Here is a 24,807-nt window from a genome sequence, read left to right on the forward strand (position 1 = left end):
CTTAAATACAAAAGATGTTGCAGACGAGATGAGAAACCTTAGCCTTCGCAGTGTAGGTGGCTTTTGTGTCGCCGTGTACCTATATATAGATGTCCAAACACAGCCATGTTTTCTTCATCAAGCCTTTTCCAGTTTCATAAAACAAAGACTACGTCGTCTCTCCTAACACCCTTTGAAATGAGTCTACTTGAGCTTTAGCTGTCACAACATAAAACGCACCTTCAACACGAAGCATAAAGTTCATTCTTCTTTGACTTTTAACCTGGATATATGCACATGTAGAAGTGTCAGTTAATTTATGTTGACGACAAGAAATTCGTAATATAGAAGAGTAGCATTTTCCAGTTGGAAGGGGCAGAATTCCAGGTATGCTAAAAGAACGCGCGTGTGATGTTTAAAAAAGACGTGCTTGTTATTATAAATTCTTTGCTGGAGTTTAAGAAGGGAACTTTGAAGTGCTGACGTACTAATAAGGAGTGGGAAGAAACAATGTTGGTATTATAATGCCGGTGCTATGCTTAGGAAACTTGGTTAGGTATGCTGGTATTGACATCGTGAGCTAAAGTGATAGTTAGATGCCAGAATTCTAAAGAAAAAGAAGTTCCCTATACAGAGATATTGTCTCAGTTCGTAAATAAGTACATACGTGAAAGGTCTTGATACAAACACAAATGACAAAAGTTTGTAGTTCAATTCATACGGTTATTGTTTTGGCATACCACACACAACTCACTCACTCGAGCCATTCACTTCCAATGAATGGAACGAATTAATCCCATTTTTGGCGTTGTAGCACCGTGAGTGGGCTAACCACATAAAATATAGCCAATTCAAGCTGAGAAATTGCCAAAAAATATGGTCGAACAAAATTTAAGTGTTCAAAATATGCCAGTATGCCAGTAACATCTGTCACGGTTGGCAAGTTGCCAGTCCCGCATCCTTGGCACGATCGGACTTGCCAAATGTGCCCCATAATAATAAACGGGGACAATTGTGTTAATAAATAATATATGGCCGAGCCTACAGCCTACATCAGGTTTTGCGAGGCCGAGATTATTTCGACGAAGATTGGACTTGTGCCGTGTCCGTTATTACCTCATATTGATAATAACGTTCATTGGTTTTGAGAAATATTTACTGAGTGGAGTTGTTTTGTTAGAGAATACTTACTCTTTCTTTTTTTTTGTACAAAGAGGGATCTTGAGTTAAATTCCCGAGTTGAGTAAAGTATTTCGAAAGTTATCATATTTTATAAGTACGTATATAAGGACATTTTTGCGTTTAAGTAATTATTTACCTATATCAATCACTTGTATTGCATTCTAAAAATATTATGTAATAATGTAAACATAATATAAAATAAAGGATAACGATTAGATAATAAAACCACTAATGTGTGAATTCATGATTAATAATTATTGATTTTAATCACCGCTGTTAATGTGGGTATGATACGAGTATTTGCATATGAAAAAGAGTTTCGTGACAGGATTAATGTAGAGGGAGAAATGATAAGAAGGCAGATACTTATAGTTACAATTTGTCTGTACTGTTAAAGATAAAAAAAAACAATAAAACTTTTTTTTATCTTATTTTCAGCACTGGCCTCTGGAACTATATTCAGAAGGAACTTAGGTTTAAAATGTACAGTTTTCCTGTAATAGTATGTATTGCTTATGTATTTGTTTATTTAGGTATAATTAGTTCCAGTAATGATACCATGGTTGTACACGTGTCGAGACTTCATGATGTCATAGGAAGTCTGTTTGGAGTTATTAGAATTTATACACTATTTTCTGTGGGACATCTTAAAAAGAAGAATAATCTATCTTAGTCTTTCTTCAGTAGGGTTTCAAGTTTATTAGAGAGAATTTACGCTACATTTCGCTTTGATCTTTCAGAAGCCTACATAATTATGTTCTTTTTTATGGGATAGGAGGCAAATGACTCGGCGGATCACCTGATGTCAAGCGATCAGTGTCGCCTATGGACACCCGCAACACCAGAGGAGTAACAGGTGTATTGCCGGTATTTTAAAAAGGAATACACTCTTTTCTTTTACTTGGTAACTGCACGTGTCGCTTGCTTGCTCCACAATGACAAAGAATTCTTTCGCTCAAAATCATAATGAGAGTTTCGTGTACAAAATAAAAACAAAAAAAAAAAAACATCGCTAAAGGCCTTGTTGTTGAAATAAAAGGTTTAAAAAGTGCTGTGTAAATAAAAGTGGGCGAAAACAGCCCGAGTCCACTTGAAAATTGTTACCAGAGCAAAAAACAACGAGCGGAGGGCTTCTTTACGTTCGTGTGAGGTAAACACAGATTTTTTTCATGTACCAGCGGCCATATTGAAAATCCTGCGAAATATTTTCGTAAAAATAATTACAAATACTCAATCGTGACTCGTGGCCTTTACGTACGAAACATATTTCTATTTTGTTTGAAAAATAATTAGAATTGGTATTGTTCTCGTAAAACATAAAAAGTCGTTATAATTATGTCGGTTCCTTACTTTGATGTTTAATTTAAAATATTTACAAATGAAATCAGCAAATGTTTCCATATCCATTACCTAATTAAATTCGTGTGTAAAAATAGATGAAATCAAACATAATGTGTAACATGTTTGTCAGTTCTATAATCATTTTCTTTTTTGTATTTCCAGTTGCCATGTTAACGTAAAACTGTTTTTGGCGTACTGTATTAAAATTTCATTAAATTTTATTTATTAATTACGTTTATGGTATGGTGGTATATGCACAAAATAATAAACCTAATGTAAGAAAATTAGCTTTCACATGTTAACTGTTTTTTTGTGTAAAGTTTGACACCCTGTGAAATCTTGATGTTTCATGAAACTCAGATAGCAATTGTAGATCTAGATACCTTCAACACGCCCAACTATTAATTCAACCGTCTTCATATTTGCCTAGGCAATTTCTTGTTTCCACGTGAAAATTGCTAATTCGAAACTGCGGACTATCTAGCGGGTTTACCAGGGCTCCAGCTCGAAACGAGGAGTCGGATCGGAGTGGTTTTAGTCAGTAAGAGCCTGACACTCGCTCTCGCCTCGCCCAAAGGGGGAAAACACATTGGATGATTTTCCCACTCAAAAAAAAAGAAAAAAAACGGGACGAAAACAATTAATTCTTACCGACCTTTACGATGAAACGTGACATTTTAAACTTGTAGTTACTATAAATAAAATACACTACAAAATTAATCTATTCCGCTATCGAAACGAATATTCTGTTTGTTGTGATAGCTACAGCTAATTGGCTGCTGACTAACGAACCACTCACCGTTCGGGTTCGCACCTCCGAGACTCTGAATAATTAAAATGGCTGGCACGTTTGCTTTGAACGCTGCGGTATTAATTGCAAGAAGATCGAAGTTCAAGAGACAAGATACGCCACTTTTGTGCAAGATTATCCATGGACCGCTCTCGCCTCGTGTAGTTTCAGTTGAGAGCGTTGAAGAATACTTCAAGTCTTTGAAGTTTGCTGGTTCTAGTGATCGAAGATAATGGATGCTTTTTTATGGGATAAACGAGCAGACGGATCACCTGATGGTAACCAATCGCCGCCGCCCATGGACACTTGAAACACCAGAGACCTTACAAGTGCGTTGCCGGCCCTTTGGGGGTTAGCAATTTAAGGGTTGTTAGGGAATAGGGGATTGGGACTATTAGGTAGGGGAGTAATTGGGTCTCCGGTAACCTCATTTACACAAGGAAACACAACGCGGGCGTTGTTTCACGTCAGTTTTCTGTGAAGCCATGGTATCACCGGTCGAGCCGGCCCGTTCGTGGCTCTCCCACGCTTGGGATGATATTTTTTTAATATTGTACTTTTTTGTTAGAATTAGAATAATTATGTTATGTTCAAGGTACGATAACCTTTAAATTGCTGTCTCAATGCCATTTATGGGCCACATCGGAAAAGTGGAAATTACTTAAAGTACAAATATTTGGGACGGCAGCCGTTGTGAATTTGGAAATAGAAAGCTTAATAGTAAAATAGTTGACGACTATTTTACTCTAAATTCACCGAGGAAAGTGGAAGCTATCATTTTCTTTTTCTTCTCCTCTAATAATATCTTCTGATTTATTTCGTTGAGAGATCCAAGACATTCATGTCCTTGGGACGCGCCGGACTTCAGTGTTCAGGTGTTTTCATGGTTGTATCTACTGTAGAACCTGGCTCACAGGCAAGCTTGTCCTATAAAAAAACCTATTTTACTTTACAATTAATTCTTTTCAATTTAAAATACCGAATAGACAATAAATGCCATTGGTATTATAACTGTTAATCAGTTTGTTGTAGGTGTAGACGTCTAAATATGTAACAAGATTCGTATTCAAACTATCATATTACATAGTTAGTGAGTCTGAAGGGTATCGAATATCCTCCTAATAAAATTGATTTTCCTATATAATGACCGGAATCCGTGGACGGACACGGTTCTTAGAAGCGCGGACAATATGTGAAGGGTGCTCCAACTACTCCAAATGGGGTTTGAAGATGTACGTCCATTGTAATGTGAAACCAGTTTCCTTATATGAGTAAGAAAGGATTTTTTTCCTAATATTCATGAATTTATTAAACCAATAATTAGTGCTCGTAACTTAAGCTAGTATAGACATCAACAACCTATAAGTCACTGCTGACCAAAGGCCTTTTCTCGCACGGAGTTTAATCATTAAGTACTACGCTTGCTCAATGCGGGTTGGCGATTTCAAACTTATAATTAGAAATTATAAGCTCAGGTTTTCTCACGATGTTTTTCTTCACCGTTTGTCTGTGGTGTCTAAATAATATTAGAAAGTACATATAAGCCAGACACAATCCTGTTTTAATGATTTAGGAAGAAGGACAATTTAGTCTACGAGGAAGAACAAAACCAGTTACCGCTTAACTACTCTACTCATCTATTGAATGACAAGGAACGAGCTTATCACCAAACCCGGCAATTTACCAAAACTTCGTATGGTTAATTTATAAACAGAAAAAAGAACGCAAATCACTTTGTTCTTTAATAAAAAACCAGCCTTGTACCTGGTGCTTACGGCTTATTTTGCAAACACATAACGAAGTGCTCCGTTTTTCTTTGAAGCCCATTAAAGTGTCCACAACAGAGTTTAAACAGTAAATCAACAGCAAGTCCTTAAGCCTTTCAGGTGGAACTAATTAATTACAAAATATCCTTTGACTCGTCATAAATATTCAAAGCGTAAATTGATTAAAAACATGAACGAGTCGCCATTAAGTTTTCTTAATCGTTTATAAGGTATTTGTATCAACGTACAAATTAAATTGCTTATGAATATGTTAATGTTTGACCCAATTTCGTTGCTGGCTGGTTGGGCAGTTTTCATGCGTGGTTGGTTCTTAAAACTGTTAGCGTAGTTCGCTTGGTAATAAATTTGCAACATGAAAATTTTGTTTCTAAAATTTTGGAAAAGGAGCTGTATTTTATTGAGGTTAGACAAGTTTTTTGTTGAAATAATAATTGTACAGAATATGTTCGTTAAATAAAATGATCTTGTTATTTTATGCTGTGTTATTGTTTCGTCAAAGTATCGATATCGATAAAATAAAATAAAATGGCGTACAACATTTTTTAAAAGGAAAGAAATATAGAATTTGTTAACTGGTCCACTGACTACAGTCAAAATAAATTCTGACCAATGAGAATTCCTAATTTGTAAATGTAAAAAAGTAACAATATATTATTTTTTAATAAACACTAGTTTCTGCCAGCGGCTTCAGGACAACAAGCATTCTATCATCCTGTCTGTATACCAAACTTCAGCAAAATCCGTTTAGTAGTTTCAACGTGATTGACGGACAAACATTTATTTAAGTATTTCAACTCTTACAGCTAATATTACAGGTAAATTATATAACCTAATGCATTAGTGAGGCTCTTTATAAAATATTGACATATATTAAGTCAAAAATACTTTCATATTTATAATATTAGTTGAGATAGTGTTAAATAAATCCCTATCAATTACATAAGGAGGCAAATAGTAACAGATAAATCTCTAACAGTAAGGATACAAAACTTACAATTCATCACTAACCTACCTTCGTATAAGAATTTAGTCTGCTTTCTTAATTCGGTCTTGATTTCCGATCAATACTTAACCAGTCGCCAATATTCGGTATGATAGGCCAAGGTACAAAGGTCAGGCTCAAGGGCGCCCCCTAGTTAATGCATTCTAAAATAAGAAACGGTCCTTTACTGAAAGGGTCACATTTTGAAACAGTGGCTGTTCTTTTTGAAGTGTATAATTGGCCAGTATACATAATATAGAATAGATGGACGTAAATACATATAAGAGTCTAATTTGGGATTGTTGGTAAAAAGAAAGGTAAGGTATATTAATATCATCATCGGAAGATGTACCCAGTAAATGGATACCATTTTGAACTTGAGTCTTTCTTTGGTGGTACAGTAATATTAGGTAAGTACCTATGTTCATGAGAGCTGTCTTTAATTTAACTTTAGTGTTATGGTACGCTTATAGCAATAGATCTGTACATACATAAGAGTCTATTCTATAGGAAATTATCAGTCAAATATTGGCTATCGTTCGAAATTCCGTGATAAAATTGAAAATTTCAGAATTTTAATGTGAAATGTGGAGACCATTCCACGAATAAGGTAATTGTAACGATTCCACCGTTCCCTTACTGCTGAGTATGGGATCCAGCTTTTAAATTGGCAAAGCAAATTGTTATCAGTTACACCTTCCAGTGTACGCACATAAAACGTTACGTTTAACATTTAACACACCTATTTACACCCCAATACCCAGGAGACGAATCTAAACGAAGCAGTAAAACATATGGAATAAAAACAAGCTTTTTTTGTTAAATAGAACGTGTTCTATTCGGGTCGTCGATAGCCTATCTGTGTTGCTATTGGCCGTAAAACATTGTGGGTCGCCGCTTCCCTTGCGAATAGGAACACCACATAGTCACTAACTCTAGGATATTCTAGAAAAATCCAGTAATATTTCCCGAGGGTAAGTACAAAGTGTACTATAAATATTGCGGGTATAAACTGTCTGAGTGAATAAGTCAGAAAATCCCGCAGAACTGTCTCGAATAGTTTTAATAAATTCTCAGTAGTCGTGCTGCACAGTGTGCCAAGTCCGTGATTTGTAGTGTAGTGCTGCACTGCTTGCAAATAAAGATAATATTAAGTATTACTCTAAAGTGTTGCACTAACTTTAGTAGCAAGACATTTATTTTGATTTTAAAAAAAATCGAAGCTTTTCATATATGTGGTGAAACCTATGATATAATTTTCAAGTGGAAATTACTTTTCCTTCAATAACGTCAAACCTCCGCAGGGCGGAATACCGCAGCAATCCAAACAGCCACTTACTTTTTTAGATTTCGACGACGCCAGTAAATTACAGAATTAGTAGTAGATTGAACATATTTCAATCAAAGTGTAGGACGTTATGAGAAACTCAACGAATTCCTTGATGGATGAGTGTTGGCACAATTTTGTAATTCAGTCTAATGTAAAAAGGTCTGAGGCATTACAAGGAAAATTTTGTGAAGATTTTGAGGTTAGTTTTATTTATGTAGTTTTTAAACGAATAGAATTACTAAAACGGTGTTTACATGCGAATCATAACTTAGATACTTTATGATCTTTCATAGTAACTTTATAGTCAAAGTACTTTGTCAATATCTTCCAATTTACGAATTAAGGACCCATTATTAATAAAAAATTAACATGTTACGCTTAAAGCCAAAATGAACCTTAGATACATTTTCATGCATTACACCGCATATCTTTTCATAATGACTGTAGGTAAGGGAAAGCAAAAAGGCATAATTTACCTACTTCCACGAAAAAGCTCAAAAAACCTGAATGCTCGTAAAACATAGCCGTACAAATTACTTAATGAAGCACCGGTTATGGGGAAGCCGCAATGCGCCAGCTTTTTAGGGCATGATTAAATTTAAAACATTTTTAGCATAAGGTTTTTAACATAGAACTCACTCCTTTACAAAATAAAAACGGGTATAAAAATAAGATCATATTATATTCTTTTCTATTTTTTTTTTGACTCATGTTAAAAATGATTGACAAGAAAAGTCCATCTAATATAAAAAACCATGTCACCCTATTTGCGTTACAGAAACCTATTTGTTAAATCCGGCGAGGATTTGTTGGAAAAATCCTATTTAATATGAAGAGCAAATATTAGAACTCTAATAAGCTGAAAAGTAATTGCAATTGCAGAAAACGTTTGTAATTTTAGCGGTAAGCGGTCAGAAAACAAAAGAGTTTTATTTTATTCTCTTTTACTACCTAAATGAGGATTTTGTTGGAGTATTCTTAGAGATTACTCTAATGTTAAACAAAATATGCAATATTATTTCCTCAAGAATCAGTATTGTTTTAGAAATATAAAACAATATAATACAAAACTTACAACTTAAAATTAGCATTGTTTGGTGTCTACCAGATGCTTTCGTATCTTTCTCGGTACCTACTTATGTTAAAACTTAAAGAAGGAGTTCTTTATAGCTTAAATAAGAACTTAATAACAGCATGGTGAAGGAAAATATTTTCAGAAGGTTCCTGTCTGGGTAGGTATGTAGTATTGAACAGTTGCACATTAGCATAATGTTCCAAATATCCGGGAATTATGAATTATGCAAAATGATACCTTATTGATATAGACTGTAAGATACTTTTTGCAGAAATTTAAATGTTTTTTCCTGCTAGCAACGTTTAAGGAAAATTGTACGTAAGTACAGTGGAGGACAGATCCGCCTGACCACTTTAAAATTGAATTGCTTTAACCCAAAAACATTAAACCATGCTCCCAAATATTTCATCTAATAGAAAAGCAATAATTTCGTAGCTTAGTGACGCAACACGTGTAATTCCTTAGTCAGTGGTGCGCTTAATGTTGTTCGGGTACCTGCAGCGCCCGCTTTATTCTTCAATTCAAGGTCATGAGGCGGGGCTAGAGAGCGTATCTCATCAAGTACAAGTAAACAATAACTTAGTGGTGGTCAGGCGCATGTGACCATCATTGTACAGATATTATTTTTACATAGAATTATGTAAATGAATAAGAATCACAAAGGAAATCAAATAGATGATTGCTATGTAAAATAAGATGAAATACTTAGAACCATTTCCGTGTTTTCGTTGTTAATAAAATGTTGAGTTTTCCTTTTGTGCAAGATTCAACATCGTCATCAAAACCCCGTGACAGTTCACTCCGAGACCATTAGGCCTTTTCATTTTATTTGATTTCTCTTAATATTCAAGATGGACCTTGTCTTGTACCTGCCTATGTGTAAGTTTGGCGACAGTGCAGACGGGAACAGGTCTTGTATAATAGTTGGTGCACAGCACAAATACAAAGTTCTTTCTGTGTCACTGCTAGTTCCTTGGTGATACTAACATGGAAATATAAGTAACTTTCTTATACTGTGTACAAATGTAATAAAAAAGCGAAAATATATAACTTTCATCTAATGTACCATTCAATATAACACAAAATTCATAATGGCTATTAATTTCAGTTAATTATTTGTCAGTACGTCTTGATGTAAATAGGTTATATAAAAGAATATCCAGTACAAGGAACGCAAGTTTATGTGCTTTAATTTTTTCTATTCGCTTATCCAAATGACTGCAAAACTCAATTTACAGAAACAAAACGAAGTTAAAAAAGCAATGAAGTAAATATAGATATGTGGGCGGGGCGAGGCTGGGTGGAGTTACATGAATTCAGCAATTTCATTATACATTATTGGAAGGCTGTTTGTCGGTGGCTGGCGCGGTGCCAACCCCTTGCATAATGTTTCAAACACTGCAGTCACTTAGCACATCCAGCCGAAGGTTCACTACGAAACTTTCCAATTGTGAACTACAAGCTTGTGGTCAGAGGATGAAGACAGATGGATTATAAATATAAAAAGATACGTATTAGGTAGAATACATCCAATCCGGAGCTGCGGACTACCTAACGGGTTACCACCCCTGACACTCCCTATCGCCTCACCCAAGGCGGAAGAAATCATTGGACCGTACAATGAGCTCCGCTTCAAAAAAAAAGCAGGTAATACCTAATTTCGATCTAGTGCATCTTATTTAGGGTTACGAAACGATTTGAATAATATCGATAGGTCTCTGTCACCTTTAGAAAAATCCCTTAGTACAACCACACACAAATACCTCTTGCAAAAATGAAAAAGTGTGCATTAAACACTACTTTTATGTAAATTAGCCTTCTGTGTTTCTCTTAACAGTGGCATCGGAAACTTGACTGCATCGTCCAAATGTCGCGGCCCGACTATCGTTGTAAAGTTTTGCATTTATACTCAACATTCCAGCATTTTATGCAAAGTGTTATTGTATTGTACGAATTTCAGTTTGAAATGTATGCGCCATCATAGATGTTATGAGCGGTTATTGTGTGTACTTATTGGGCAATACTATAACTGTATTGGTGCCAAATCTGATGGTAAGTAGGTCTTTCTTATTTAGTAGGGCAATGCTCCCTATTGAAACATAGCTAGTTACTACATACTGTAGTTTTTATGTACCTACCAACGAATAGCGAAAAGTATGTAATTTCTTTGTTTTAGAAATGTTGCCCCACGCTCGGCTTTTCTCTTGTGTCGTGGGTACGTTTACAAACATACAACTTCACACACATATATGACACCCAGACCCGGAACAGCAATTTGTGGATTACACAAAGAGTTATTCCGTGCGGAAATCGAACCCACGGCACGGCAGCCAGTTAGTTGCTTAGCCAATGCGCCAACCGTGGAGTCAATTAAATCTGAATGAAAAAACTCATTAAAAATAGACCATAGCGACAAAATTGCTTGAAAAATGCAAAAGATGTGAACCAAGTGTACCTAAAATACTCTTTGTATTACAGAAAACTTATATAAAACACTAAAAACCCAACTTGAATCCTCAATTTAAGTTGGTGGAACAAACGACCTCCAGCACGGAACTCGAACAAAGAGAGACTAAAGGCGAGCTTTAAAGAAGCCTACAGAATGGTAATAAACAGCTTACTACCAGGGCCTGCACACTTTAAACAGCACTAACACTACTTAATGTACCGCACTATTGTTTTCAACTGCACTAAACAGAATAACTTTGTAAACTCATACAGTGTAATATGCACCTAGTTCTTTTGTAACTTTAGAGCGGATTTTCTTTGAATAAACTGCTCCTTATTTCATTTCATTGCCGTGTTCCTTGTAAAAAGATTGTGGGTTGTGGATGGTAGGTAGCATTGGCATTTCTCATTCAGTAAATAATCGAAAGATCCAATGCGGACTGCAATCTAGTTTGGAATGGATAAGTCAGGAGTAAGGTAAATCCTGCAGATTTTGTGATCGTGGATTCCAGTTTCTGTGTATTAGAAAATAGAAATACAATTTTCTCTTGTGATGTCATATAGACTATTTATTTAGATGTGGTGGTTCTATGGCTGTTAGTTTATCAGAATAGATTAAAATATATGTTTTGGACTAATAAACCTAAAAATGTACTAAGATCTGATAGAATACATTAAAAAAATATTTAAATATCATTCTTCAAATTCTTTACCAATTAAATTTAGACTTTTGAGACGAACGGAATGGAAATACTGTTCGTCCATTAATAAAAAAAAATCACTTTAACCTAAACACAACATCATACAAAAAGAGTTCAGACAAGAATTCATAGAAGGATGCATCACATTTGACTTATTACTAGAACTTTGACTAGCTTTAGCATATAAGCATATCTGTTTCAAAAGTTCGATGTCCAATATTTATCACCAGGTGCCAGGTGTACGTAAACTCCTTCAGCTGTCAATCTTTGCACCTATCTCCATAAAACCACATGCTATTATTTATGGCCTTCTGTTTACGGATGCACTGATACTGCCCATATTTACGATATATTTATGCGACCCGGACCTTATTCATGGGCGATGGAGTTCGCAAGGGTCGCTCTTGGGTCCAAATTTGGTTTATGGAGACCTTGCGGTTATATAAAAATCTTTTGAAAGAAGATAGTTAAATGTATTGCTTCCGTTTTGTGAATTTTGTTGGCTTTGCTGATGATGGATGGGTGGTGTGCTGACTTTTTTATTTGAGGAATGTCCAATCAATCTTCTTGCTAAACTGTTATGGAAATTAAATTGTATATGAGATTCTTAAGAGAAAATATTGAAAATGTTTAGTGTTGTATGATTGTGTACTTCTTCAGTATCTCTTTTAAGTGTAGAAGATGATTAGCTCGGATGGGATTTTCATTATGACCTGACTTGACTTGACTTAGAGTCCTATATCCCTTAGATGGGGCCGAGGGCGCCCACAGACCTCCATCTCTATCGATCATAATGTACTATAATAAAAAAACGTTTATATTGAGCTTGTTAAAAGAAAACCGCATGTTCATAATATGTAGATGCATAATATATGTTCAGGTTAACACGGCCATTTGTGACGTCACAAGAAAAACGCAAAGGGAGTTGAATAAGTACAGTTAGTTCATAACCTAACCTAGTTCCATTGCTCGCTATGTACGCTGCCGCAGTAATAGTTTTTCAAAAGTCACGAAGACCTATAAATCAAACATATTATGTGCTTCTCGATTTGAATGCGCATTTATGACTATTTAGAGATGCGATACACTTATGTAAGGACACATTTATATGCTCTAGTAACCTAGTTTTAAGCTGTTTAGAATTATCTACAGTTGAGTGATCGAGTTAAAATAGAAGGTTCCTTTTTAATGACGTTGAGAAAAACGAGCGCTTAGTATCCTGAATTTATTGTTTGGCACTACCGACATAGTTGGTTTTCTTTGTTCAGGATGAGCAAGAAGTTACATTTTAGCAAATTATTTTGTACATGGTATTTATCAGAAGTAAACAACAACAATACAGTTTTAAACTTGGGTAGGTATAAACCCTCTGGTAATGATGTGTATCTCAAGGGTTGTAAGAAATTCAGACTCACACAGTCATTTAAATAAAGTTATGTATAATCTGAGCCTTATGGTATGAAACTTAGACCAAACGGACCTTCACACGAAAGATATCCAATTTAGGACTAACCTGAAATATTGATTCGTTCCTCATCGTAGTAGTCGAGCTTGTGCAGCAGTTCCTCATCATCATCAGGCAGGACCGGCTCCTCGGGCAGGTCGTCGGGGTGGCGCGCTCGCGTCGCGTTGGGTGCTGCGCTCACCAGCACGCACACCACCGCCAGCGGCAGCACCACCTCCATAACGACATCACCGCGCGCACCACACCACACCGACGCTGCTGGTCACAAGGAAATTAAACATTAACTTCTCTTACACATATTGTACAGTTTATTCCATTGTTATTTTAGTACATTACTAAATTAAGTTGGGATTTTACTGAAATAAAAAAATGATTTCATAGATAAAATAGGATAATTTATTTCAAATCCCAGGATAAAGATTCGAAGAATATTTCTAAAAATGTCATCATAGTAGCTAAGCTATGTTTTAAGAACCAAGCCAACGACGAGACCAAGTACGAGTGTGAAATAAAGAAATCCATTGCGACAATCTTCAACTAATTCCTCCATTTACTTTAAGTGTTTAGTCTATAAAGTGATAGTCTAAATAAAGACTAAAATTAAAGCCGAGGAAGTACTCAGGCTTAATTTTAGAAATGAAAATGTTTTACCCAGTTAATGTAGTCGGACAGTCGCCGAAAAAAAGTTAGCATTGTGTTCATATTTGCGCATCGAAATGAGAAAGTTATTAAGTGGATTATATTCCCAACTCTATCTGTGTGTCAATTTAAGAAAGTTCTCGGTAAGCATTTTGACCCCAACATTAAAATTTATGATGATGGTTTGTTGTGCAAATTTTTGTATATAGGTATTATGTGCAAGGTCACCCCTTTTATTCCCGAAAGGGTAGGCAGAGGTGGACATTACGGCACGTAATGCCGCTGTACAATGTACACCCACTTGTGTTACAAGTCCCATGTAATAGGGGGTGAGCCTATTGCCATATAAGTATTATAGAGCCGATATATTAGCGTATTATAAGTATTCTATCATTTGGTTAACTAGCCAATACACACATATTTACGAAACATTAGTACTACTCTGAATTTAGAAATATTTTACACACGTGTCTTAGAAAACATGATTGTTAGGTGAATACTGAACAGCTATTGGGACCCGCCTATCACATCTTACAAATTATTCATTAGAAACGATTATTTCTTTACCTGAGGGACACCACTCCTATGTATGTATTTGTGTTAGTTTGTAACGACAAACACAATTTACTAGTACGACGTCTATTTCTAAGAAAATTCGACTGAATAAACAGTTGACATTCAGTAAGAGAATATATTACTAACTGAGCTAAAAGAACTACAAAGATATTCGTGGAAATTAAAAAAAAATACACTAGAAAAACGTAGTCTAAGAAACTTTGTTGTTAAGCCAAAGAAAAACATATCGTAGTGAAAGAGAGAAACCTAATCAATGGTGCCCTATTTCCATATGGATTCTTACTTAGTTCGTTATTATAGAAGTGAAATACTTGGAATAAACAGCGGGATTTTACAACTTTCTTTATATGGGGACAAAGACCTGGATTTTTATGGAGGTCGAGTAGACTATAAAGTACTTAATTGAACTAAGTTTGTTTAAATATTTCTGCCAACTGCGTAATAGTCTGCTTGTTTTATTTTTATTAGGTACGTATTGTTTTGTTTGTATAGATTTTTGTGTGACAACGTTTTACTTAGATATTTTGAGCGACAAGTTTGTAACTTCTAGAGGTTATTTGTGTCTTTTACAGAGGTCTTATTTGTGTTTAATATGTGTTAATTTATGGTAGATATGACTTTTTAAATTAGTTGTTATACTTTTTTGTTTCCTATGTAACTAAAGAACTGTGTCATAATTAAAAACACATTTCTCACCTATTAATAAAAGACATGAATAAACTAGGCCGACCATAGATTTTTTTCCGCGTATGGACGTTATTCAGACGATAGCTTTTAAAGCTATAATCCCATAATCCAATCACAAGATCTGTATCTCTAACCTGGATTACACGAAAGGCGATGGCTACCTATACAAATGGAGTACGCAGTGTGAACAGGTGTAGTGCTTGTGGCTGTGACACCTGTCCAATTCGGACCGGGTCCAAGTTGGCAGCCGGCCGGACTGCAGCGGAATGAATTACACTAATATGTTAGGGAATTTGTTGCACTCTGTTATTTGCTTATCTTGTGCAGTTTGTACATTGATTATGGTGTAGGTATCTGTGTATATGATGTAATTTAATGTGGATATCTTTTTGGAATTTGACTTAACAATGTACTATATATAACTACTGTGTTGTCTAATAAGTTTGTATCTATTATCCATTTTTCTTTTAATGCAGGGTTTTGTTTTATTATGTAGGGAAGGCATATACTTTGGATTGTTAACGAGGAAAATTTTGTTGATGATTGTTTTCACAATGGAATGAACTAAAAGATACAATAATATAAATGATGATAACTTGTTAGCAGTCAAAAACATAAACACATCTTCAATATTCTTTTTTAATTTCGCATCAAAATATCCTAGTGTAAGGCTATTGACATGAACAAAATATCGTGCCATGGAACAATATGTAGCAAGTAGCATTTAATTTGACGAGCAGTAACATTAAACGGGGCTGTTGTGGAAACTACCCGAACGACTAGTTACAAGCAATTGTAATTAAATCGTTACACAGTTGTGACATACTGCTCGGCATCACGTCATCACGCATGGCTGGTACGGGGCGTGTTTTTATTGGGGATATTTATTTGTTCTGTTTGTTTAGATATTAAAGTTAGAACTTTCAACTGTCATACATAATATTATGGCTTTTAATTTCTACAGATTTTGGTAGACGCTACAATTAGATATTATTAGTAACTCACGCTTTTGGCTATTTATGTTATGTGGTCATCAACATTTAAGAATGTGTACAAAAATCAGATGGATCAGTTGTCAGGAAGGGGGTGAAATTCATATTATGAAAGACCCAAACAATCGGGTCAAACTAAACATAACAGCTCTGCTTATCCTTTCGGAGATTAAGAAGCGTAACGTATGTAAATTAATTTCAGAAAACTATGCGGAATGTTTGGCATTTCGTGTTCTCCTTACCTATTATATCACAAACACTGTTATAGCCGACTATATAAGTTAAAATATGCAATGTACAAGTTTACTTATAGCATAACATTTGTATATTTTTTCAAAGCAGCATTTTCCCCTTGTCGCTCATTTAACAAAGTGTATGTAAGTCAGAAATGAACACGAATAACATTAGTTAGTTGGTTGGTTAATACCCTGCGTCCAACAGGTTGGCGTGAGAGAAGTGTTCTCCTATTTGTTACCGGCTTTTTTACAGAGATAGTCTTCACAAACGTGAAAAGACTTTACAAATGATGTTTTAAAAGGGCCTAAATGAGACAGTTTCGATATCATTTTTCATTCATAGGTTTTTAAACTGCTTGTTATGTGTAACACTTCCATGTAAATGTAAATGTTATACATATACATAGCCTATGAGCTAGTATATAGAGATTATACAAAGCACATTTTCTAAGGGATAAGGTAAGCGAGCAAATGGATCACTTGATCGTAAGCAAAAGCGTTGCCGGCCTTTTAGAGGTTAGGAATTTGAGGATAATTGGGGATTCGGGGATTGGGGAGTTTGGGGGGTAATTGAACCTCTGGAAACTTCAACGAAATACAACGCAAACGTTGTTTCGCGTCATCTGGCTCATTCGTGTTGAAGCATGGCTCCCCCACACTTTAATCACAAATCCAAAGTCAGCACACTACACACACTACACCTGAGAATTTTCTAAACCAAATAAAAATTTGTACGACCCGGTTATCGAGTCCTTGAAACAAGACCTTGGTGAGCCAACTCTACGGCCAATGATACAGCCATAACAATTGAAATGAAGAGAATCCATAAAACTTTCAAAGACTAACCTTCAAGTCTCACAATGTACAAATGAAGAAATAAAATCAGGTTACAGAAAACTCTTATAACTGTAAAACCTTTTCAATGATCGCAGGGACCCGGCAACTACCATTGTCGTTTGGGCCTGTGTACCTACGAGCGTAGAGTTTCGCACGGAAGGGCCCCGGGCACAATCGTATTGTCACCAGCAAATTGACAATTTAAATATGATATCTTTCCCCGACCTTTTTCTGATTATTATTTTTTTCCACTTTCCGTTACGAATATTCAGATTCCTTTTTTAGCAATTTGAAGATGTCTTTTAAGATAAATACCGGGGACAGATTCGAGCCGAGCTATTTGCTAACGGGAAAACTGGAAGATAACATTTATTCGCTCTTCGTAATAATTAACTATTGAGGAATTTTTATGGAAATGATTTTTTCCTATTTGAGTTGAAGTTTTTGTTTTAAGGTAATAGTAATAGAAGATAAATTTGAAGATGTAGTAATGCTGTACTTTAGTCCACTCTAGATTTATCTCGAGTGTACTTTTTTGGGTCGGTATAAACTTTTTTGAACTAATTGTTTGAGGAATCATCATATATTAATAATTTTGGTACAGACACATTACGTAATTAAGTAATGAAAAGTAACTTACAGCTCAGCTCGTTTCTAGGTTCAAAAATAGGCGCAATAATATTTTTATTTGAAACTTTAATGGTGTTAACCTACTTTCCAGTACAGCACAGTGCAGCCTTACGGCCTTTATTTAACTCTAACGTCATAACTAACTAGGTCACTAGAAACCAAGTAAAAGTCTATTTATAAAAATAGAAGAAAACATATATTTTCTCATTGGTGTCAATAAATAAGTGAATAGGTACCGCGGCTATATTCCCTGGGGTCAGCGCCGGTGGGGCCGAACTATCGTATCTAAGGCTACGTGGATCATCGGACCTTTCATACGTCATATCGACGTGCTGAGGTAACTGGGGTCAATTTTATTATATACTGGTTTCTATCTGCAGTAAGCATGTGTTCCCCTGTCAGAAGTGAAATATTTCTAGTTTTGAATTATTTTTATTTGAACAGAAGCATCGATTTTCGACTGATCGCAGAGATTGTTGTTTCGGGTGTGGCTGTCCTGTGCATGTGAACTTGTATATTTGTAAACGCACCCACGACACAGGAGAAAAACCTGATGTGGGGCATTGTTTTAAAAAATAAATCAATCAAAAAAATATAAAACATTTTGATCTGTTGGAAAGTTCTCCGTCGTAGCTTTTTTTTGAGGGGCAAAATCACCCAATGACTTCTTGCACTTTGGGTGAGGTGAGAAGGAGTGCCAGACTCTTACTGACTAACCACCCGTTTCTACTCCTGCTTTGAGGCGGAGTCCTGGTAACCTGTTACGTTGTCCGCAGCTCTGTCGTAGCTGTATTTTTAATTGGTTAATTTTAACAATTCCTTTTACCTGAACATAGATTGCTTTTAAGCGTTACAAATAAACAGTTTTCATTTACGTCCTTAAATTACATGTAGGTTAAACTCGTACATGACCTCGATCGGTTATATTACCAATAAGACTTTTGTCCCAGTAACGAGGGCACAGCCGCGGGCAACGTGCTAGCTTGCCATAAAACTGTCATAAAGATGTGATAAATTAGATAATTTTGTGGTTCTTAGGGATTATTGGTCGCCTTCAATATTTTGGGTGTCATTAATAAATATATTGGGCACTAAGCACAAGTTATTTTTTTATATTTCGCTATTGAAAATTAGCTATTATTACCTTTTAATTAGAGCTTTATATTGCATTTCGAAAATTAAGTTTTAAACGGTTTAGACAGAAGACAATTGTGAGCTTAACATCAAAATGGAGGGCGACGTCAGTTAGGCAAATGACGTCACGCTGTCACGCCGGGTTAATAACATTGTCACGCCACCTTGCGGGGTTGTAGGGAACTAACGTTTGATGTTTTTATTGCGATTTTATCTGTGTGTACAGACCTACCGAATTTATTTGTTTTAACTTAAGTTCAACTGTTTTAGCTTAATAAAAAATTTGGCGGTTTGGACGGGCCCGCTCAGTGCTTGCAATCTGAACTTAGCCTTAAGGTGGTGAGATTTTCATCTTATTTCTGCATTTTTGTTTGTTTTCTTCTCGAACTGATTTCTGTTTATCGAGTTTCTTTATAAAGTAATAGAACCTTCGCGTAAAACATTCTACTAAACATGTCATGAGAAGTAATACTATTATAGTGTAAACGCACCCAAATCAATGAGTACCATGAAGTCGACCTCATTTTGGGTTTCAATTTCATTAATGATCTATAGGTGCTAGACACGGAACCAATGCCCACCCTTTATGGTGCTAGCTTATGTACTATAAATCACCAAAGAAACTTTAATGTTCTTAAGGTTTAAGAAAGGAGAGACGCGTCTCTTATACAATTTAGTAACGTTTACAGACAATCTGTATACTTAATTATTTTATATTATCGGCTTACTCACGTAACTGTTTGCCGAAGGACTCGACTAGTTTCAAGCCATGCTAGAGCCTCATATTCATGAGCAGCATTCTGCGACACACGACGCGGAAAAACTAGTCGAGCTCCTCGTCAAACAGTTACGTGAGTAAGCCAATAGCATAATAATTAATTTAGTATGTCTCACGAAAGTTATAGTAAAATTATCTGTCGACTTTTTTTAATCCATATTACGTGTAAATCGATTTCTAGGCAATACAAAACTACCAATCAGTACAAATACCGAACGCGTCAGTACAAATACACATTAAAATCTTACGATATGTTTAGAATACAACAACTACTACATAAAAGTTACATTGACCTCACAATTACCATGCAATTTAAGTGCTAATTAACTAAGTGAGGTGCGGTGCTGACGTCATGGTGCCCGCGTGACGCGACCGCGGCGCTGACGGCGACACCGGCCCGTTGACGGCGACACCGGGCCGTTGACGGCGCCCGGTCAGCACGTTAGCGCCGGACGACCGTTTGCCGGTGACGTAGGTAATGTGTGCTGATTGTGACACGCGTTGTTGTCGATAATGTGTACGTGGTATGTGTTGTGAATATTGAACAAGACGTGTGATATGGAATGCGGATTAGAAGAGTGAATTGTATGTGTCGGTTTATAATGTTACTCGATGAGAACTACTCAACATTTAAATAATGGAAACAGAATTTCATTTGTGGGTTTGGAAAAAAACATTATTGTTCATTGAAAACGAATAATTTTTAATATCACCTCAAATTGGACATACAACTTGTCACTGGCCATTAAATTAATCATATTAAGATCTATGTCAGTGTTTATTTAATTGTAATAATTTTAGTTAAACTAAACATAATTCCTGTTTTTGAACTATTGTTTGTGGACTGTTAAAATATACAATAAGCAACACAAGATATCCGTAACAATCTCCTGGCGTGCGATCGATGCCATGCATGTGCCGACATTGTAGCAGAAAGTCTCCGGAAATTGCCTGCACGCTGCACACTGCAGTGTAGACAGACGCTGCACGTGCCGCGAGCTTGTATCCACACGTACTAACGTGTATTATTGTTAAACTTGTGTATACTTTTGTAGGAGTATCTGACGAATATTATAAAGAGAAATTGTTAAAGATTGCTAAAAATGTTTAATTATTCATGTATTGTAAAATAACTGGTAGCCATCTGGAAGTCATTTTGGAATTGGGAGGTCCATATTCAGCAGTCGTCTTGTGGCTGATATGATGATGATGATGCTGAAATTAAATTATAAAAATATGTCTGTCTTTCAGACTTCTAGTGACTACATATTTAAATTTATTTTTAATAGAGTAACGATGGAGTTTTTGCTCATTCTCCGGTCGAAACTACACTTTGGAAGGACCTGCTTCACTGAAGGACAGATTGACGGACAATTCAATTTGACGTTTCAAAAATGCCTATTTAAGGATTAATTGAAATAAATGCTTTGTCTTCGACTTTGACTTTGCAGATTATTTAATAGCAAATAAGATCAATTATTATGTTATCAGCTTACTCACATAACTGTTTGACGAGGAATTCGACTACTTTCAAGCCATGTTAGAGGCCTATATTCATGATCAACATTCCACGACACACGACGCAGCTAGTGGAGTTGTTGAGTAGCAACGTGACAGAATATGAGCCAGTTACGTGAGTAAGCCGATAACATAATAAATAATTTAGTATGTTTCACGAAACTTATAATAAAATTAATGTAAAAGTATATTTTTTATACATAATTTAGTGTAGCCTCTATAATAAAATGTGTAATAAAATCAATGTACACGAATATTTAATGTAACAATTAACTAAGGTACCATAACGGTCGGTAATCATTATGTTCGGTCAACATAAAACGCGATACCAGTGTAAACTAGTTCGAACCAGTAACCACCGATTGCGATAACGTTTGTAATATTTCATGTGAAATGTTATTCGGAACATGATTACGATATTTCGACAAATCCTCGATTCTCATGATTCGAGTTTTGAATGTAACAATATGTACCAATATGTCTCCAACAATATTGTATGATGGGAAATTATATGAGTCTAATTTTACACCGTTTTGTCGGTTTTAAATGCCATATATTTTTTTAAACCTATAACTATCAGTCTATTCTCTTTCATTACAAACGCCTCTACCAATCCCACAGTACCCTCAAAAGTTGACTCCCAGACCTTCACCGTCTGACCTCCACCCCCATCGTGCAATCAGAGGAACATTTTATATTCTCAAGCGCTGCCGGTGTTAGGGGGGGGGGGGCGTTTGCTTTAAGATTCACTCCAATTAGTGAGAGACGGTTTTAGTTCACTTTTTATAGCCGACGATTGGATTAGGCTTGCGGTATTTGTTGTATTTTAAGATGGAGGGCGCTGTTTATTGTATTTGAAGGTTTCTGTTTTGCTTTATGGAAGTGTAAAAAGGTTGTAAGATGGGAGTTGTGGAGAGATGTATCTTGTATATTATAAATTAAAATACATACATAGGTTTTTTTTTTTAAATGGGACAAGACCGCTACAACCTCCCATACCGCTGCAACTCATGTAAGCCAGGATCTACAGTAGATACAACTATAAAAACACCGGAACATTGAAGTCCAGCGCGTTCTAGGGACATGAATGACTGTCTTGGATCCCGCGACGAAATAAATCAGAAGATATTATTAGAGGAGAAGGAAAAAAACGATAGTACATACATAGGCTGTTCAAATCTACGGAAATAATGGCGACAAAGCGAGATCATGATAGACTGGTCACTAGAAAGCGGCAGGGGGACGCGAAAACTTGATCTTAACTCCTACACATAATCCAAAAATAAAGTGTTGTCCTCTAAAAAATGCAAAACTTATGTAATATTTCAATGGACTACTATACTACGGTACCTGATTTAAGTGCGAACTCAATTATCAACTGTCATACTTATTGCCACTACAACTAAGATGCAATCAAAGTTTTAAATACAGAACATCAAAACTTATAATTAACTAGCTGTTCGAGACTTCGTCCGCGTAGGATAATGACTTCTACTAGAAATTGGGTTATTTTATGTTTTCGCAAAAAACATATTTTTTTCTGAAATAAAAGTAGGCCAAATTACTCCATTGTTACTGACTAAAAAAAAAAAAAATATTCAGAGACTAGTCTGTACAAACAAACAGAAAGACAGACAAAAAATCTGATTTGGGTGTATTTGTCATATGTATATTCATATGCATGTAGTAAAAAGCGGTTATTTCAGTATTACAAACGATGATACTAAGGAAAATTGTTAGGTATGTGGTTTTGCTAATACCTATTTATAAATTTATATTGAACCTTGAATGCATGTAAGTCATTCAGGATAAACAGACAATGACGTAATTGTTTTTCGATCAAACTAAAATAGACAAAATTAGCAGCTACGCTACGCAAAGAACTGCGTAGTAACGCGTAGTCTTGGCGTAGCAGCGTAGCAAGATTTCGTAGCACTGGCTACGAGACTGTTTAAAAACATCTTTTAAGTAATTTTGATAAAGATTATTATTCTATGTTAAGTTGTAATATGAGTAGGTGTTAATAAATAATGTAACACTAATATTTTCAGTAAGAGTAACTCGATAGTAATATTATTCTTAGTTCGAGTAATATGCTAAATCAAGTAGTGGGTGGTCGAATTAAATCAAACCAGTTGCTGTTTCTTAAAATGATTTATAGTTTCCAAAAAGTTTATCGAAATAACAGATTGTTGGCAAAGAAAACATAAAAATTACTTTATTCCTCCTCCATAGAATAGCTTCACAGAAGACTGACAAACAGACTGACACTTATAACTTTTTTTTTGTTTGAAGTTTAAAAGTTCCTTCCTCCTCTAATTGAATGGATTATAATTTTACTTTACTTTTGTCATTATATGAATTAAATATGTTGTAAAAACGTGATAGAAATTGACACCTTCGCTCTGACCATCTGAGTCACGTTTTACAGAAATGGTGTTCTTAGTATTAGGTAAACCTGTCGATACACCTAAAAGAAGGTAACTTATATAAGCAAATTCAGGGCGCGTCACTAAGTTGGCGTGGTGGCGTGAGTTATGGCAACCTATAGAGCTTTTTATCGTCAGCCATGATTAATGTTGAAAGAGCTTAGCATAGCTTGTATTTTACGATGAACGGCTGTTTTGTACATTTTATGCCTTTTTATATTACCTATTTATTGGTTTATGTATGTATGTTTGTACTCATATGTTCATGTACTTATATGTGCTATGGGTTATATGGTGGGGATTTCTTGCTGTAGCATGTACGGTTTACAAGCGTTGCGCTTTGATAATAAATGTTGTAGACCATTTTTTATGGTAGTATACGAAAAATCTGATGGTAAGCAATCGTCGCCGCCCATGAATATCCCAAAGACCAGAGGTGTTACAAGTGCGTTGCTGGCTTTTTGGGGGTTAGGAATTTAATGGTTGTTGGGGAATCGAAGATTGAGAAGATTGGGAAGGAGGTAATCTCTTTCAGTTCGTTGATCTCATAATCAGGGGAGGCCTATGCTTAGTAGTGGATCTTGTGATATGGCAACAATGCTGATATGGCCAACAATTACAGACCCTACCCAATGATACTTTTTCTGACCACCTTGACACCGCTATCGATGAAAGTCGTCTAAACATAGAATTTAATACGTGTTTCTAATATAGCAACAATACAATAGATACCCTATTAATAATAATTCGCTTCGTATGACAATTGTAGCTATGAATAACTGTGGAAATCTTTATTATTATTAGCAGCGAGTGTCGAGTCCATACATTTTATATGAGATCGGAAGCAATGTTCCGTATAAATGTACAACACGGAAATATGTCGGGAATGTTAACACAAATACTTATGATGAAGTTCTTGGAAAAATGTCTGGAATGTATTCGATTCCCAGACAGAGAAATACTGGAATGATTTTCGGGCATTCGTTTCGGTGGTGGTGTGAATTTTTTGTGAAAAGGATGATATACCTTCATCTTGTTTCTCATGTGTGTTACTATCACACTAATATTATAATTTGAATATCACACTAAAAATAATTATCCGTCAATCACGCTAAAATCAACGGATTTTGATATTGGATTGGTAGACAGCGCATATGCTGTATCCTACGGGAATGTGGATGAAGCCGCTGGCAGAAGCTATTTGGCAATAAATCTATGTCTCATAGGTCTAGCCTATTATTATTAACATACTATTTAGCATGAAATAGCGC

At 35.6% G+C, this 24,807-nt stretch overlaps 1 protein-coding gene across 4 annotated transcripts in view; it reads right to left on the reverse strand.

Annotated features, from left to right (window-relative positions):
• LOC118268665 (uncharacterized) overlaps nucleotides 1-24,807 on the reverse strand; it is a 51,319-nt gene that overhangs the window by 14,967 nt on the left and 11,545 nt on the right. For 3 of the 4 annotated variants that reach the window (XM_035583239.2, XM_035583237.2, XM_035583240.2), the window contains exon 2: nucleotides 13,129-13,338. In XM_035583239.2, coding sequence (XP_035439132.2) covers nucleotides 13,129-13,300 — 172 coding nt within the window. In that variant the 5' untranslated portion in view covers nucleotides 13,301-13,338. The remainder of the gene's footprint in view (nucleotides 1-13,128; nucleotides 13,339-24,807) is intronic. The other variant, XM_035583238.2, reaches the window with a different exon arrangement.

The sequence above is a fragment of the Spodoptera frugiperda genome, chromosome 29 (genome assembly GCF_023101765.2).
Source record: "Spodoptera frugiperda isolate SF20-4 chromosome 29, AGI-APGP_CSIRO_Sfru_2.0, whole genome shotgun sequence".
Lineage (NCBI taxonomy): Eukaryota > Metazoa > Arthropoda > Insecta > Lepidoptera > Noctuidae > Spodoptera > Spodoptera frugiperda.